The sequence below is a fragment of the Watersipora subatra genome, chromosome 1 (genome assembly GCF_963576615.1).
Source record: "Watersipora subatra chromosome 1, tzWatSuba1.1, whole genome shotgun sequence".
Taxonomy (NCBI): domain Eukaryota; kingdom Metazoa; phylum Bryozoa; class Gymnolaemata; order Cheilostomatida; family Watersiporidae; genus Watersipora; species Watersipora subatra.
The window spans coordinates 17,648,101-17,663,587 of record NC_088708.1 but is presented as its reverse complement, the minus strand read 5'-3'; the positions used below and the strand labels follow the sequence as shown (position 1 = coordinate 17,663,587).

The following is a 15,487-nucleotide window of genomic DNA, read 5'->3' as shown; positions in this document are numbered from 1 at the left end:
AATCTGTAACACTAGATAGTATTTGGACATATATATTTTATGCAATTTTATTTCGAGCATTCTTTATCAACAGTATTATCAATACATAGTGCCACGGTAGGATCTGGCAAAAGTTTGGTTATACTATCTAGCAGACCATTTTTTTGAACGAAAAGAGGCTAGTAAAACAGGCGGACAACTTGCAAATCCAAAGCTAAGTTTGGAAGTTGTCATGCTTGGGTAGCAACACCGCAACAACCATGTCTTGGACATCTAGTCACTGACAATCAAATACGATAGCCACATGATGCATTCCTGGCTTGTAGCCAACAGGGAAAGGCAATTTCCATATTCTTCAATGATTCAAGACAACTTAGACGCGATGGAAACACTCAGAGTCTGTAGCTGTGCAGACCACTTGTCCAGAGCATTATACCTGCAAGTGTCTGTCGCCCTTTTGTCCAATATGAGCACCTGGTTCAACTGGTCAATTCTACCTTCTATCGTACTGAAATAAAACAGGTGAGCATTGGAATAGTAGTAGGCATGTTATACGATCAACAACTGTACATTTGCAAAGTACCCTAAGTGTGGGTTCGGCATATACGGTAACCAGCGTAAAGCACTTTTTTGTATTACAATAATTTTTCAACTGAATCTTTTCTACAGCTATGAAGCAAAACTAAAATAAAATACACAGTAAATATCATGATCCTCATTTGAGTGGCTAGATAGATATATCAAGACAATGGCTGCCTAAATATGGTAGCAGACATACTTGTCAAGAATGCAGGATACAAGTAGAACCTCCACTTCTGCAGCATCGATGTTCAGCTCCTACAAGACAGCTAGCCATTATCCCTCACAAGCTAACAGCCCATGCCTCAACAGTCTTGAAGAAATACTTGTGTTTTCTATCCAGTCAGTGAACAACCATCACTTATCCTAGCTTTTTTACAAATATTGATCAGATTCAGCTTCAACTGCTGTCATTTTCAACTTAGCCGTCAGTAGTACGCACATGCCATACACTATTCTGCATATGCAAATACTGCCATGATCTGTTCATATGTAGCTTCAAGTATCATCGACTGATATACAATTAGTATTATAAAATATCATTGTTTTAGGTATTTGAATACAGACCCTTGATATGAACGGGATGTGAATTCTTGTGTAAGGTTTAATGAGCTTGATGAGCACTTGGGTTCGAATATTCCTCAGCAGATCTGAAAGAAATCACACAAGTCACTCTGGCAGGATACCATCATAATTATGTTATATTCTCAGACAAACAAATTGCAGAGCTGTACAAATAGTTAGGCTTGGAAAACCATGACTACACAGTAGGACATACATATGTTAAACTTCGGTGAGTTGCCAAAAAATTTGACAGCCACAACTCGTTATGGCCAATATCATTACGTGCAGGCTGAAGTATGCCTCACATCGGTTTATCATATTTCATCGTATAGTGTAGGTACAGTATTTACATTTATGTAATTAGTGATATATTTAGTGGATGACATACCAGAGGACATGTCTGAGTGATTACTATTACATAAAATCATCAGTTAATATTTACTTGATTCGTGCTACAACTGAACTGGGAAATCTCAATATACATGTACATAAATTCAAGAACTTTCTCATTGCTCCTTTTCTAGTTTATGTCAAAATAGAACTGATTTTCAGAGACAATCACACCAATTGTCTGCTAAATGAATGCAATGGTTTTTAAAAGTACTGTAATTGCGAAAATATTCACTCATTGCTTATAGCTTGTTTACTAGGATAGTAAAACTACAGTATGAATATATTATAATAGATAATTACAGTTTTCGCAAAAACTTTCTTATCGTATTATTGATTGTTGCAGATGTTGTATAAAATACATGTACATTTATATAATAACAATTTTTTATACAAAATTTGACACTTGAACAAGGATCGGATCTATTAACATGATAGTAGACTTAAATATAGGTAGGATACAGATGTCTGATATAGCCATGATATCTTCTACTTATCGTAATAAAATGACATAAAATTCTGTTCTAGTTGGGCTAAGTAATTGGCAGAAAATGTTGGCTGTCATGAGTACACGACTCCCAACCAAGATGCAGTTGGGATATTATTGCGCTGCTTATGAAGCAGCGCTATACAAAAGCTTATCTGATATTATGACTAACAATGATGCATTTGATGATGGCTCCTAGTCATTGTGAGCATAAACAAACTTTATTTCCTGTTGCCATATGGTAATAAGTTAATAACATATGAACACTTATTAAACTGTATCTTCATCAAAACTATCAAATCAATCTACCTATTATAGTAACAATCACGAGGAGTTCTGCGACTAGCAGGTATAAATATTGTGTTTGACAGCCTGCAAAACAGGTAATTATCAACTAGATTACAAGCACTGATGTCCTATTTTACTCAAGTGAACAATAATAGTCTCTACGCATTCCTCACCTTCTATGTGCTCCCTTATGAACGGGTCTTCCATTATGGTCTGCCTGTTCACCTTCAATATTCTCTCAAATTCATTAATGTCGTTATTCTGATAGGCACTGCAACGATATCATATCCATGACTAATACATTAGTTTGTCAGACAGCCAGTAGTGGAATCATGTACATCTACAGGTTTAGTAAATATTTAACCGTGTGACATCTGGAAGCTACCGTAATTGGTATTACTTAAGTAGGGTGTCACCGAGTACCCGCTTCACAAAATATAGTCTAACATCTCTTCAATAGCTTACTCAAAAGAAGCAATCAGGGTATAATCATGTGCCCGCACCACTGACAACAACACTGACACCTCAACACAGCAATGTTGGCGTGAACAGTTAATAATAACTCCGATTTTTCTTGTAAACATTCAAGAAGTTGTGATCATATTTCCACAATTATTACTAATCTGTCCGACCATTACAGAGAACCCATAGTGGTAACCCCTGCGAGTCAACTACTAGTACATGTATGTAGATGCTGGCGTATCAATAAACAGAAGGATGATAAACAATCACAGATTGTGTCAACAAATATTTCTCCGCATCTTCTCTTCATGAAGCTATGATGCTAAAAGCTTAGTCAAATTTGAATAAGCAGTCAATCGCATAGAGGTGGTAGTATACTATATACTGTATAATCTGGAAATAAATTACTAAATTACACCTGTGAGAGTGTAAATCTAGATATTTTCATCAAATTTGCAAGAGAAGCATTTTCGCTGCTTTGCAACTTTAGACCCTTTTTCAATTCACCTGACTAACTCTCTAAAGTTTGTGAAGGATAATGGCTAACTGTTAAGTCGTAGATAAGCCTTGTGATAGCCTCACCTCACAAGGTTGGTCATGGCCAAGATTTCTGGATTGTTTTTATATGGTTTAGCCTCTTGCGAGTCAAATGGATTTATAGCTGACTTCATGAGCATATTGGCCAGAACCAGATACTTGAGACAAGTGGCTCTTCGAGGACTACCTGACTCGTCGTAGTTCTTAAATGCCTCAAAGAAGTCAGTGTGTGCCTTCTCATACTCACCCTCACCGAGATGCATCTTGCCTCCACATTCTGTGTAACCGACAATGATTAACAATAAACAACAAAACTCCGAAAAAAAGAAGATACATATGGTCAGATTTTCTTCGAGTTAGTCATGCTCAGGGACTGTAAAAAGACACGTACACCGATGCTAGCTATAATTCGTGTAACGGGGCACATTCCATTATCCATAACAAATAGCAAAACAAGAACGATCGCTTGAACACAAAAAATGTTATGAAACTCAAGCAAATGGAATGACTCATACGCACCCCGTATGACGCCCATAATGAGTGGATGAGGGATAGCGGATTTTATATGGAGAGATTGTTCATATAAAGCCTTAAGCTTCTTGTTATTCTTCTGAGCTGTGTACATCTGTATCTCGAGGGCATAAATTTCAAGTAATTGTGTACCTTTCTTCAAGTCGTCTTCTCCTTCTGTAGTCTAGAATACCACAGAGGAAATAAATGAATATAAGTTACATGTCATAAAGATAAATGAAATGAACAGTCAAGATGGGAGAAACCAGAGCTACGTTGGAAAACAAACAGAAAAGAGGCCAATAATAAAAGCGAGTATAAAAAAGTGAGATGGAGTATTGAGTGGAAGGATAAATACTGGCAGCGCATGAAAAGGTGTAATAAAAGGAGAGTATTGGGGTAAGTTGAACAAGTTTTCCTACCAAACAAGATTGATGAAGTTGTTTTAGCACCCTCTGCAATTTTCCGTATTCTTGTCTGTCAAAATACAGTTTTCCCAATTTGGTATTAGTTTTGAACCATAGTCTGTCATTCTTGGATTCTCTAAGAGCATCCAGGGTAGTTTCATAAAAGTCTTGTAGAAGACTCATCTGCAAAAAACAATGGTGCTAAGCAACTCATAGAAACTACAGAACAATATGAAACATGACCGTGCATGCTTCTGAGCAACAGCTTATATAAACATACAGACAAACCTCAACTTATCATCACCTCTATATATGAACTTTTTGATATATAACGTAAGATTTACGTAAAAGTTTGTTTTGATATACGAAAAAATGTCTAAAATACGATGTCTAAAACTTCACGAGACAACACCTATGTAAGTAGACAAACTAATAAAATTTAATGTAAAAATGATTAAACAAAAGTACTTACAATGAACATTTTTATTACCTACTCTACCATCAAACCTATGCATTGCGGAGCCTTTACTCTCTTTCATGCGTCTCCAACATAAAGACCCCTTTAAGTAATTATTACTTACTTAATTTAGTTTTGAAATATAATTAAGGTTTTACATAATAAATTTGTTTTACTGCTGGTGATTACTTGAAGTATTTATCATTGTTTTTTGGGTTATGGAATAAAATTAACAAAACACAATATATTCTTATATAACATCTGCTCTAACATACAGTTTTGACATACGGAGTAAACGCCGAAACCGATCAACTTCATATGTAGAACTTTGACTTTGTTCCAAATTTATAGAATTAAACTGCTTTTACACTGTTAGCTATGCTGCTGTAAAAGGCATGGTACTATCAAAGTACTATCTCAAAGACTCTCACATCATAAATGGCATTCAAACCTGTTTGGATGTAGAGATGTTGTCTAAAATAGAATTGATAGACTTCTCTGAATAGTTGCGTGTTACTGCAGACTTGATATAAGTTAATAGTTGTTTGTATCGGGACATCATTTCTGCATATTCACCCTACAAACAGTGTGCAGAGGGAAGATAACTTTGACATAACAAAAAAACTCATGAGAATTTCAACTGCATGTATACAGGTGATGTGAAAAACTGAACTAAGTTTTTCAATAAAGCATAACAAAAGCTGTGGTTGGAGTGGTTTTCGTTATGTAAAAAAATCTTTGGAGATTATAATTACGATAGGGACACAACTACCAGCCTGCATAATGTATGCAAAACATATCTTTTTATTGACGTAGTATTTAGATGTAAAAAAGTTATAAAAAATTGTAAAAATGTGTAAAAAGTTGAAAAGAAACAATATCTAAATCTAAGCCTTACCATCTATCAGATAATAAAATAATTATGCCTTGAAGGTAAAAAACCTGAAATTGTTATATCGTATGCATGTTGTTGCAATTTCCTTTGCATATTTTCATTCATTCCGATATGTGCATCAGAATATGTTGGCAGTGTAAATGAGGCTATTGTAATACACATTACATTGTTCACATCAGAATATAAAATTAAAATAACTGAAAAAAGAGCATTCACAACAAACCAGACAAACATGAAATTGATTTTAACTAAAGCAAGCTCTAGCCTGCCTCGTCAGACAAGGCAATGAAACAAGATGACAAACAACAAAACTCGAACAAGGAATGAACAAATCATGACAAGAAACGAAACATCACCATTAATGGCATAGAAAAGGTAAGAGTAGCCAATTTTGTTAAGACTTTGAATCTCACCAAAGCAAAGTTAATCTTTATCATTTGTTTTAAGGCTCGAAATCCCCATTCTCCTTTGTCTTGGCCTTCGAGTTCGAGAACCCTTTGAAAGCTAGCGAGGGCTGCTCTTGGATCATCTGATCTCAGCGCTTTGGAGTTGTAATATTGATTTTCCAAATCGACATCTGGTTCTGAATTGCTGTCTTCCGAGTACTCCTGAAGGGCAAGGGAATTTGATCAAAGAACTACCACTCTATTTGAGTGGCTGTAGAATACTTTCAGCTGTGCAACCCAATGTATTACTATAATGTGACATAAATACTTCCATATACAGCTCTATAGGGTAATCTAGATCTACTATGGTATTAAAATTTAGATAAATGCATAGTCCATAAAGTAGAAAACAGATAACAACATTGAACATACAATCCATTTAAATAGACAGCAAATGTGGTTGAATTTTGTCAAAATATAATAGATACAGATATGCTTTTGTTAGTAAAAGCTGGTTTAATCTTGTTTAATCGGCTACCTTGAAACGCAAACAGTGTGCCATTCAACCTTGTATTCCTAAAACTTGCGGCTTGGCTTATCACCATCTTTTCAGCCTTCAGCTAGTTAATAACACCACCATAAAATCTTGAGCATTATAGGCAGAGGGGTTAATTGTATTTTAGCGACACGTAAATGGAATGGCCACTGACTAATACAGGAAACAACATCAGTGGCAGTGACCTTGCATGATTTGGGGATATTACAAGTAGACAAAAAAATCGTTATAGTCAATTGTATTAACACTTGCCTAATTTATGGAGGAAATGAAGATTACATATTTTCTTAATTTTTGTCGATCTAAATTTTCAGGTTCATGTTCACAGCTCTATAGCATGCTAATTTAGGACTTATTGATCATATTGAGATATCGAACCTCAGACCACGGGATTGTAAGCCATTGCTGTTTCTGTGTTTTCAAGTGTTTTAGGTGTTTTTAGATGACCTACTGAAAATATTTACTGTTTAGCACCAGTAACGAGATGATAACTCCGAATCAAATATCTACTACGTCAAGAGACAACTTTACAAAAATGTACCATAATAGTAGAGCAGGAACATAAACTTATCTTTCAGCCTTTTTCTTCAGAGGGTGGGCTATTCTTACAAAGATGTTTCATAGTCAGAAATTTATGCTGAACTCAATTATAATGTTTCTACACCTATGTGCTTGCACATTTCTGATTTATAGAGCATTTTTGAAATGGGAAGGGGGCAACTCCAAGTTTGCTTGGAAAACCTTACATATCACACAAAGAAAACTATTTTATAATTTCGAAAATTAATAAATGCTTTTATTTGAGATTTGGTGAGTCAACTTTCAGCATTTTTTAATCCCTGCCAAGGATGCAGCAAGACTGCTTGTTTCACTCTCTTGATCAGTCTGTGAATGAAACCCTAGTCAGAGTGACTGAACTTCAATATGAGACAGCCAAACATTATTCAAGCAGATGGTTGATATTGGAAGAAAAGAGCATTCCATGTGAAATTGCTCAAAAAATGCTAAGCATTGAGAACTTTGATGAGAGTTCAGACTTGTTATGTCATTATGACTGTTATAAAAAGTATTGTAACAAACTTGTTATGGAAAGAGCTGAGAAAAGACATGAGAAGAGACAGAAAGAATGTAATACACATCAGAAGAGGTGAGACTAGATATTTATAACTTTACAAATTCATGATGATTACTTCATGATGATGGCACTTTGGTGGGGAAAAAAAGAAAACATTTTCATTTTTGTCTGCACTTTTTGGGAGCAGCAAAACTAACACTTTGCAATTTACATGACGTGTTACATCCTACAATTTGGACATAAATGTATAGATAAATTACAAGTATGATCCTTCCTTGGTTTTTTGCATATGACCACACAAACTACGCTAGATATGGCATGCTGTACTATGCTGAGATGACTAATCTGAAAGTATCGCATAGCAAGGTGTATGAGGCTCTTATGAAGAAGGGATATTTTACTTATCAATCACGACATCACTGTTCATTCAGCTCTATCGCTTGTGATCAATCTATTGAGCAAACAGTTAGAATAAACTCAAAGTCTCACGGTGGAATCATAGGGTTTACCAGGAAGTCATGGGCCTCTCAGTGCTGGACTCTATCTCACCCGGAACGAACAGCTGTACATACAGACATGAAGAAGATGCTAGTGCTTGGTGATTCGGATACAGCAACTTATGAGATGCGTGATGAGGCATGCAAGGCTAATGAGGAAATGAAGGAAGTCATGAAAGACTCATAACAGCAAGAATAAATCCATTTGCGTTTAAAACCACCAAACTAGTACATATTACCAGTGGTGCAAAAGCCCCCATTGAAGTGAAGCAGGATCTTGAAATAGCAAATGTGATAGGAGAGAAACAGCTTTTAGAATTTGTCCAGAAGAGGTTAAGCACCCAAGAAATTGATTTCAATGCATCCATCAAGTCAAACAAGCTCAAAACCTTCACTACATTACCATCAGCTAAAAAGAAATAAAAAAAAGTCCTAGAGTGTTCGCACAGACTGTTTGAGAATTTGTTAGTGATCAGCCAACAGCGTAACTTGGATTTGAGAAAAGTGTTATCATTTGCTTTTGGCAACATCAGCTGGTCCCTGGCTAACTCTGATGGCTCTATATTGAAGACTGCTAAATTGGTTCTGATGGCTGCTGTTGAAAAAGATGCTGATGATCAACAATCAATCTATGTTAACCAGGATCAGCTACCAGTCTTTGATGCTGTTGTGGTTGTTGCTATGGCCGAAATTCAGATCCTGAAAGCTCCTCCAACTTTTGGCATGGTTGCAAGTCAGCTTTTGCAACGAATAGTTAGTATTGCAAGCGTGTATCACACATGTGGTGTGGACTTTGTTTGTGACACATACCCTGATATCAGCATTAATGGAGGTGAGAGAAGTCGTAGAGGTGTTAAAGAAAGGCAGAAGGTTGCTGAGTTTAGTCCGAACTAATCAGTGCCAAAATGGTCTGAATTTTTAATAGATGGCTCAAACAAGAATGAATAAAGCACCATATAAAATCTTCTGCTGACCGTCTCGCACATCACAACCAAACCTACCACCCACACTAGATGAGTTAAATCTCCATATATCTAGGGCTGCCTATCAGGCTGTGATTTGGAGAAGAGCCAAGCAAATCATCATCAATGCCCCATCCTCCAGCAACATGGATGGTTTATGGAAGATGGAGAGCTTGAAGCTAGATGGATGACACAACAACCAGCACCTCCTGATGTGCTCATAACATGTTTTGTCGATGCAAAACTGGGTACCAGTTTCGTCGCTGCCAGTGCAACAATACAGATCTCAAACGTACGGACATGTGCAGATGCAGCTGCTGTAGCAACAGAAATAAAGAAGATGGAGATGAAGGTAGTGATGCAGAAGACTCAGATGACTGTGAATTAGAAGGTTAGTATTTGAGTGGTATTGTAACCAGAGGTGTTCTTCATGTTTGATTAGAATATGTATGTGTCATACCGTATGAAAGACTGACTAATTGCGATTTCACTTGCATAATAAAGTATAGGCCTACAGTTCCACAAAATAAGCATTAATGATGAATATATATTGTTGTATATGCGTGTGTCTGCCTCGTGCCCATTCGTATTGCAGGACCTTAGGTTACGTATGCCAGCTCGGCATTGAGAGGTCACGCCACAAGTTCGTGGACCTATAGGAGTCAGCCATGTAGACGACTACGGCGATATATATATGCGACAAACAGCAGACGAGGCTTTTCCCTTGTGGATTTCTTGGTGAGTGCACGTATTTAACATGGCGCAGTCGGCAGGATCGCCGATGCGTGGCTGTTAAAAGTGATTTGTGCTGTGATAATTGTGTTCAGTGTTTTACAGGTTCTATACCTCGTGGTAAGTGTTTCGTGTGTGGTTTCCGTGTTTACAGTGTTGTGGTGCTCAGTGAAATTTAGTGTTTACGGTGTAGTGGTGTTCAGTGAAGTTTAGTGTTTGTGATGTTCAGTGAAATTTAGTGTTTACGGTGTAGTGGTGTTCAGTGAAGTTTAGTGTTTGTGGTGTTCAGTGAAGTTTAGTGTTTACGGTGTAGTGGTGTTCAGTGGAATTTAGTGTTTACAGCGTTGTGGTGCCGAGGGAAATTTAGTGTTTACGGTGCAGTGGTGCTCGGTGAAATTTGGTGGTGCTTTTAACACTGGTGTAGTGTTCGTGTTGTGTTACGCGTCAATTATGGCATTTAATTTTAATGAGTTTCCTTCGTTAAAATTGGATAGTGGTGACGTTAATGGTTCATGGAAAAGATGGTTTGATAGTTTTCAAATTGTCGGAGAAATGATTAGTATGAGAATGGGCAAGGATGAAGACGGCAACCATAAATTTAGTGGCCGTACGAAACTTCTTGCGTTATTACACGCAATAGGTAGTGATGGTAGAGATGCTTTAAGATCTGTTGGTTTTCGTATGTTGGATGAAAATTCTACTTACGATGAGGCAATAGCTCATTCAGTTACTATTTATGGTACTGATGAAACGGTTTACGTTAAAACGATGAAATTTGTTACTGTTTCACAAACTGCTTGTGAAAAGGAAAGTGATTATTTACTACGAGTTGAAAAACTCAGTAGAAACGTTAATTTTGGTGGTAATGAAGATGTAAGGAAAGAATTTGCTCTCGCAATAGCTGTTAATGGCTTGCGAGAAGGTTCTTTACGTAGGCATTTAATGCAGCAAACGGAGTTGAATTGGAAAATTCTAACGGATACTTTGAAGGCCAGAAAACTCGCGCGAGAATCTGACGCCATATTGGAAAGCGCTAGATATAAAACTAGCGAACTTAATGTTTCGGAAATTTCGACAAAAGCTCCTAAAAATAAATCTAAAGTAAGAGGAGCCAGTCGTTATTCAAGTTCTGATTCAAGTGCTTGCGAAAATGGTGAAATTAACAGAATTTCACAAAGGCAACGTAAAAGTTATTATGATGAAGGGTCTAAGACTAAATACTCCAGAAAATGGAGTAGGAATTCAGGTTACGAATCTCCTAGATATGATCGTAGGAGCAGGTATAGAGACTCTAGCAGGTCTTCAAGAGACTCTAGCGTTGATAGATATAACCGCAATTGGCGCGTCAAGTCTAAGGATGGACACTCACCTAAGAGTGATGATGAATGCTACAACTGTGGTAGTAGAGATCATAGGCTACGTAGTTGCCCTGCAGCTAGATGTTTTATATGTAATAAGAAAGGTCATACTAGTATTGACTGTAAGAAAGAGGGCGCCGAGAATACTCGGAAAGGTGAATATAGACACGGCTACAACAGAAGTAGTAGCAGGGAAAGTGACCAGAGTAGGGGCAAAAGCCCTGATAAAAGAGATAGCCATAGTACACGTTCCCACTTCCCAAGTATAAGTGTAAAGTTTTCATCTGCAGGTCTTAAATGACTAGATAATAAAATAGTAAGGACCTTGAAGGTAAATGGTAGTGAAGTTGATTTCACATTTGATACAGGTGCTGATGTTTCAACTTTGACTGTTCAGACATCAAGTGAACTTGGTTTAAATTTGAAAGAGTCAGATCAACACCTTAATGGTGCTGATGGCTCAAGTCTAAAAGTTCTTGGATTCAGTAGAGTAAATATAGAGAGCTCATATCGTACTACTGATGCTCCTGTATATGTGTTGGAAGGTTCTAGATGCAACCTTTTAGGAATGACAGAACTTAAAAATCTTAATTTACTCGCTGTCATTAATGGTATGTGTACGGATAATTTCGATCCTATTCAGAAATTTCCTAAGGTGTTTGAAGGCTTGGATGCTGGTATGTTTTCCATCACATCGAGAGGTGAGGCGGAACCCGTCAGGTTGTATTCCCCAAGATCAATTGCAGCTGGGTTGAGATCCCAGGCTAAGAAAGAGCTTGGTAAAATGCTCACTGAAAAGGTTATAGAAAAAGTAGAAATACCTACTGATTGGTATAATAATTCGGGTCTAACAATAGCTCCGAAATTTGGTGGTAAAATCAGAATGTGTGTGGATTTAACCAATCCAAATAAGCAGTCGTTATCCCGACTAGGTTGCATAACGCTTATGCTTGTATACTACGTTTTCAGATACTTTACTGAGTTATATATATCGGTGCTGATGTCTGTTGCCTCTGGTGGAGGAGGACCCGGAGACGAGGAGCGGCCTGGCGACAGGAAAGGAGCGGACAGACACCCCGCTAAGACTACCGGTCAAGCTGGTAAGGAGGCCACACAAAAGCCTAAAGGGAAGGCCAGACAGATCTGCGGCAAAGAGGGCAAGCTGTTTTGTTGGTTCTGCGGATGTAAGAGGGACCACTACGCAATAGATTGCCTTAGCAACTATTGCAGGAAGTGTAGAGAGAAGGGCCATTGGGCAAAGGAGTGCAAGGAATCAGTGTGCAGCTACTGTGGGGAAGTAGGGCACCTGATGACTAAGTGCATGGCTGGAGGAGCCTCTTTCACCAGGAAAGGAAGGAAGCTTCCGGAGGAGAGTAGAGCTAGTACCAGCTCTGAGGATATGGCTCCCAAGCCTAAGATACCCACCCGCAGCATTAGCTACGCGGCCGCAGCAGGTGGTAAGATAGTTAGGCGACCGGTGGTCGATAAGGTCCAGTCATTTTTGGCTAATATTCAGTTTGACTTTCTGTCACAGGACGAGGTTGCTGCCAGGAAAGCTGACATCACCAGAAGGAGGAAGGAGGCCCTAGCTGCCTACCAAAGGACTCTTGCCCAGCTTCAAGAGGAGGAGGACGACCTGGTTCGCCAGCTTGATGCTGATCGCCAGATGTCCAAGGCTCTGGATAGCTTGAAAAAGCTTACCCAGAAGGTTTCAGGTACCGCTGCCAGGGTTGGTAAGAGTGGTGGATGTGCTAAGGGCAACGAGGCATTTGCAAGTGGCAACACGGGCAAAAGCCAAGATGCACCGGTTAGCAAAGTGGTTGACGAGGGTGGCACTGGTGACAAGGTCGGTGGGGCTAATGAGACCGATGAACCGAGTACCAGATCGCAGAGATCCTGGGTTGGTGAGATTGAGGCTGCAGAGGACACTGAGCAGAAGAAACAGGAGATGCCTGTGACTGCCAGTGGCGGTGAACTGGTCAAAGGGCCAGTTCACAGGGACTCTCACATTAATGAGAGTACGGAGGCTTTGCCTACAGAGGCACTGTCTATGGAGCCAAGCTTCGGCGAGGCTGAGTTTGTAGGTAATGGAGACTCCAGTGAGGAAGAGTCTGACATGGATGGCGATGGTGAAGGGACGGTGTCCATGGATGTCGATGAGACCGGAGAAGGCTAACACCTGAACTGTGAGTACCGGGTTTTAGGTAATGATGAGTTTCTGTGAGGTCACCAATGAAGACCTAATAGGCGCCGATAACCTCGGTGAAGATTCCTGAACCAGGAAAACCGGTGTATGTGTAAGAAAGGGTTCCGATACCTCCCAAAGGAACATGCGCAAATCAAAGGTACGTTCCTTTTGTCTGCAACGCATCTTCCTTAAATGTGTTCAGGTTTTTGTGCTTGTTGGTTGTGTACGGCATTGCGCCTGTCTAACAAACTTGAAAAGAAAGGGCATGTTGTATATGCGTGTGTCTGCCTCGTGCCCATTCGTATTGCAGGACCTTAGGTTACGTATGCCAGCTCGGCATTGAGAGGTCACGCCACAAGTTCGTGGACCCTATAGGAGTCGGCCATGTAGACGACTACGGCGATATATATATATGCGACAAACAGCAGACGAGGCTTTTCCCTTGTGGATTTCTTGGTGAGTGCACGTATTTAACATATATGTATACTAAAATACTATATACCCATGATCTAAGTCTTTAAAAATACTTTTCATTTTGTTTTGCAGATCTGTAATGATATAGGAGTTGCGGAATAACAAGGACAAACTTTAAAGCTGCCACAATATCAACCAACCATGCCGAGAACACATAATATTATATAATACAATTATAATATTATTCTAATATTTGAATAATAAATATTTTAGTGTTATCAGAATTGATTCCAACTTAGGTTATTGCTAACTATTTAGTATTTATATGCCATTTTCATTATCACATTGTTGGTAGAAGCACATAAAACACTACAGCCATTTATTTAATTAAATAATATTTTAATTATATTGCTCAAAAATGAACAATCTGAGAGGTTTAGAAACTAGATATTTGAAATCAGCTCGAAATTTTGATCTAGATGCCACTCTTATCACACAGCCCACCTTCAAAAGGAATAAATCACTTTTTTGACAGCTTTTTGATGCCCTCCTGCTCTACTATAATTCAGAAAGCAATTAACAGAAAACATAATTTCAGGCTTCAAGCTAAATAAAAGGGTTCAGGCTAAATAAAATACAATTTAATTTAGCAATGTGGCTCAATTTTAACAAATCGCAAGAATGCTGCAATTCTTCGTCCGTAGGCAATTATAGAACGTATTATTTTTATACAATGTTTGCACGTTGAGTTTTACATATAACAACAAAATGCAGGTTTACTTTTTTATTTGCAAACAAAATAATTGTTTCGATATGGCTGTGTGATATGCACATACCTGCCAACTCTCACGCATTGGGCGTGAGACTCACGCAATCACCCCAAAGAAAAACTGAAAATGCGTGAGAAATGCGTGAGATTTTTGCCCCAATTTCCATAATTTTATATATACTATCATTGATACATCAATTGCCTCAAAACCAAATCTCACGCATTGCCCCACTCTTGGGTTGGCAGGTCTGGATATGCATTCGGAAAAGCATACACGTGTATTACTTTGTAGTAAAGCTAAAATACTATGCATTACCAATATGATTAATGGGTCGTTTTATTGTCGTCTTCTTTTGCTGCAAATAATTAAAACAGTTGATATCGAACCAAAACCGGCCCATAATGTATCATCCTATATTAGCTTTCAATATTGTCGGAAACTAAATTGGAAGCGTATTATTGTAAACCAATGTTTTGCATGTGGCGTAAAACAAACGAACACATACCAAATCGTATTCTTCATCGTCATCGACCATAAAATCTTCTCCATCCGACATTGCAATGGTTGTACAATGAGCAAAGAAAATAAAGAGAACTAGCCGTTCGGCAACAGATTAAAAAAATAAATATCTCACAAACATCGGACATATAGCGATTTGGACATTTTAGCAAAACGACTCGCCGCGAGTCCGACCGAGCGAAAGTTTTTGAAAACTTGCAAAGCTCTATAAACGTCGGATCGTTTAAAAATATAGACCAAAATATCCTCAAATTTGTCTAATGAACAGAAGCTATCGCTTCTCCTCCGAGTAAATTTGGCGAGTAATTTTTTTTATTCATATTAGACCCAGCTCCACAGTTTTGTAAGTCGATACAGTTTTATGACCTACATAAAGTCTAGTCCAACTATCGTATAATCTAGTTTTCTTCTGATATTTTTAAAAACTTTTTGTTGTACTACAGTAAATGAGCACATGTAAATTTGTAAAAACTGA

At 38.1% G+C, this 15,487-nt stretch overlaps 1 protein-coding gene across 1 annotated transcript; it reads right to left on the bottom strand.

The window, feature by feature from the left end:
* Positions 1–34: 34 nt before the first annotated feature.
* On the bottom strand, positions 35–15,119 carry LOC137385506 (COP9 signalosome complex subunit 2-like). The gene is made up of 10 exons (XM_068071979.1): positions 14,999–15,119; positions 5,969–6,163; positions 5,112–5,237; positions 4,219–4,386; positions 3,806–3,980; positions 3,332–3,563; positions 2,461–2,558; positions 1,126–1,208; positions 758–816; positions 35–487 (listed from the first exon to the last, which is right to left on the bottom strand). The coding sequence occupies exons 1-10, from the start codon at positions 15,047–15,049 to the stop codon at positions 343–345; spliced, it is 1,332 nt and encodes a 443-aa protein (XP_067928080.1). The 5' UTR covers positions 15,050–15,119; the 3' UTR covers positions 35–342.
* Between the last annotated feature and the right edge of the window lie 368 nt (positions 15,120–15,487).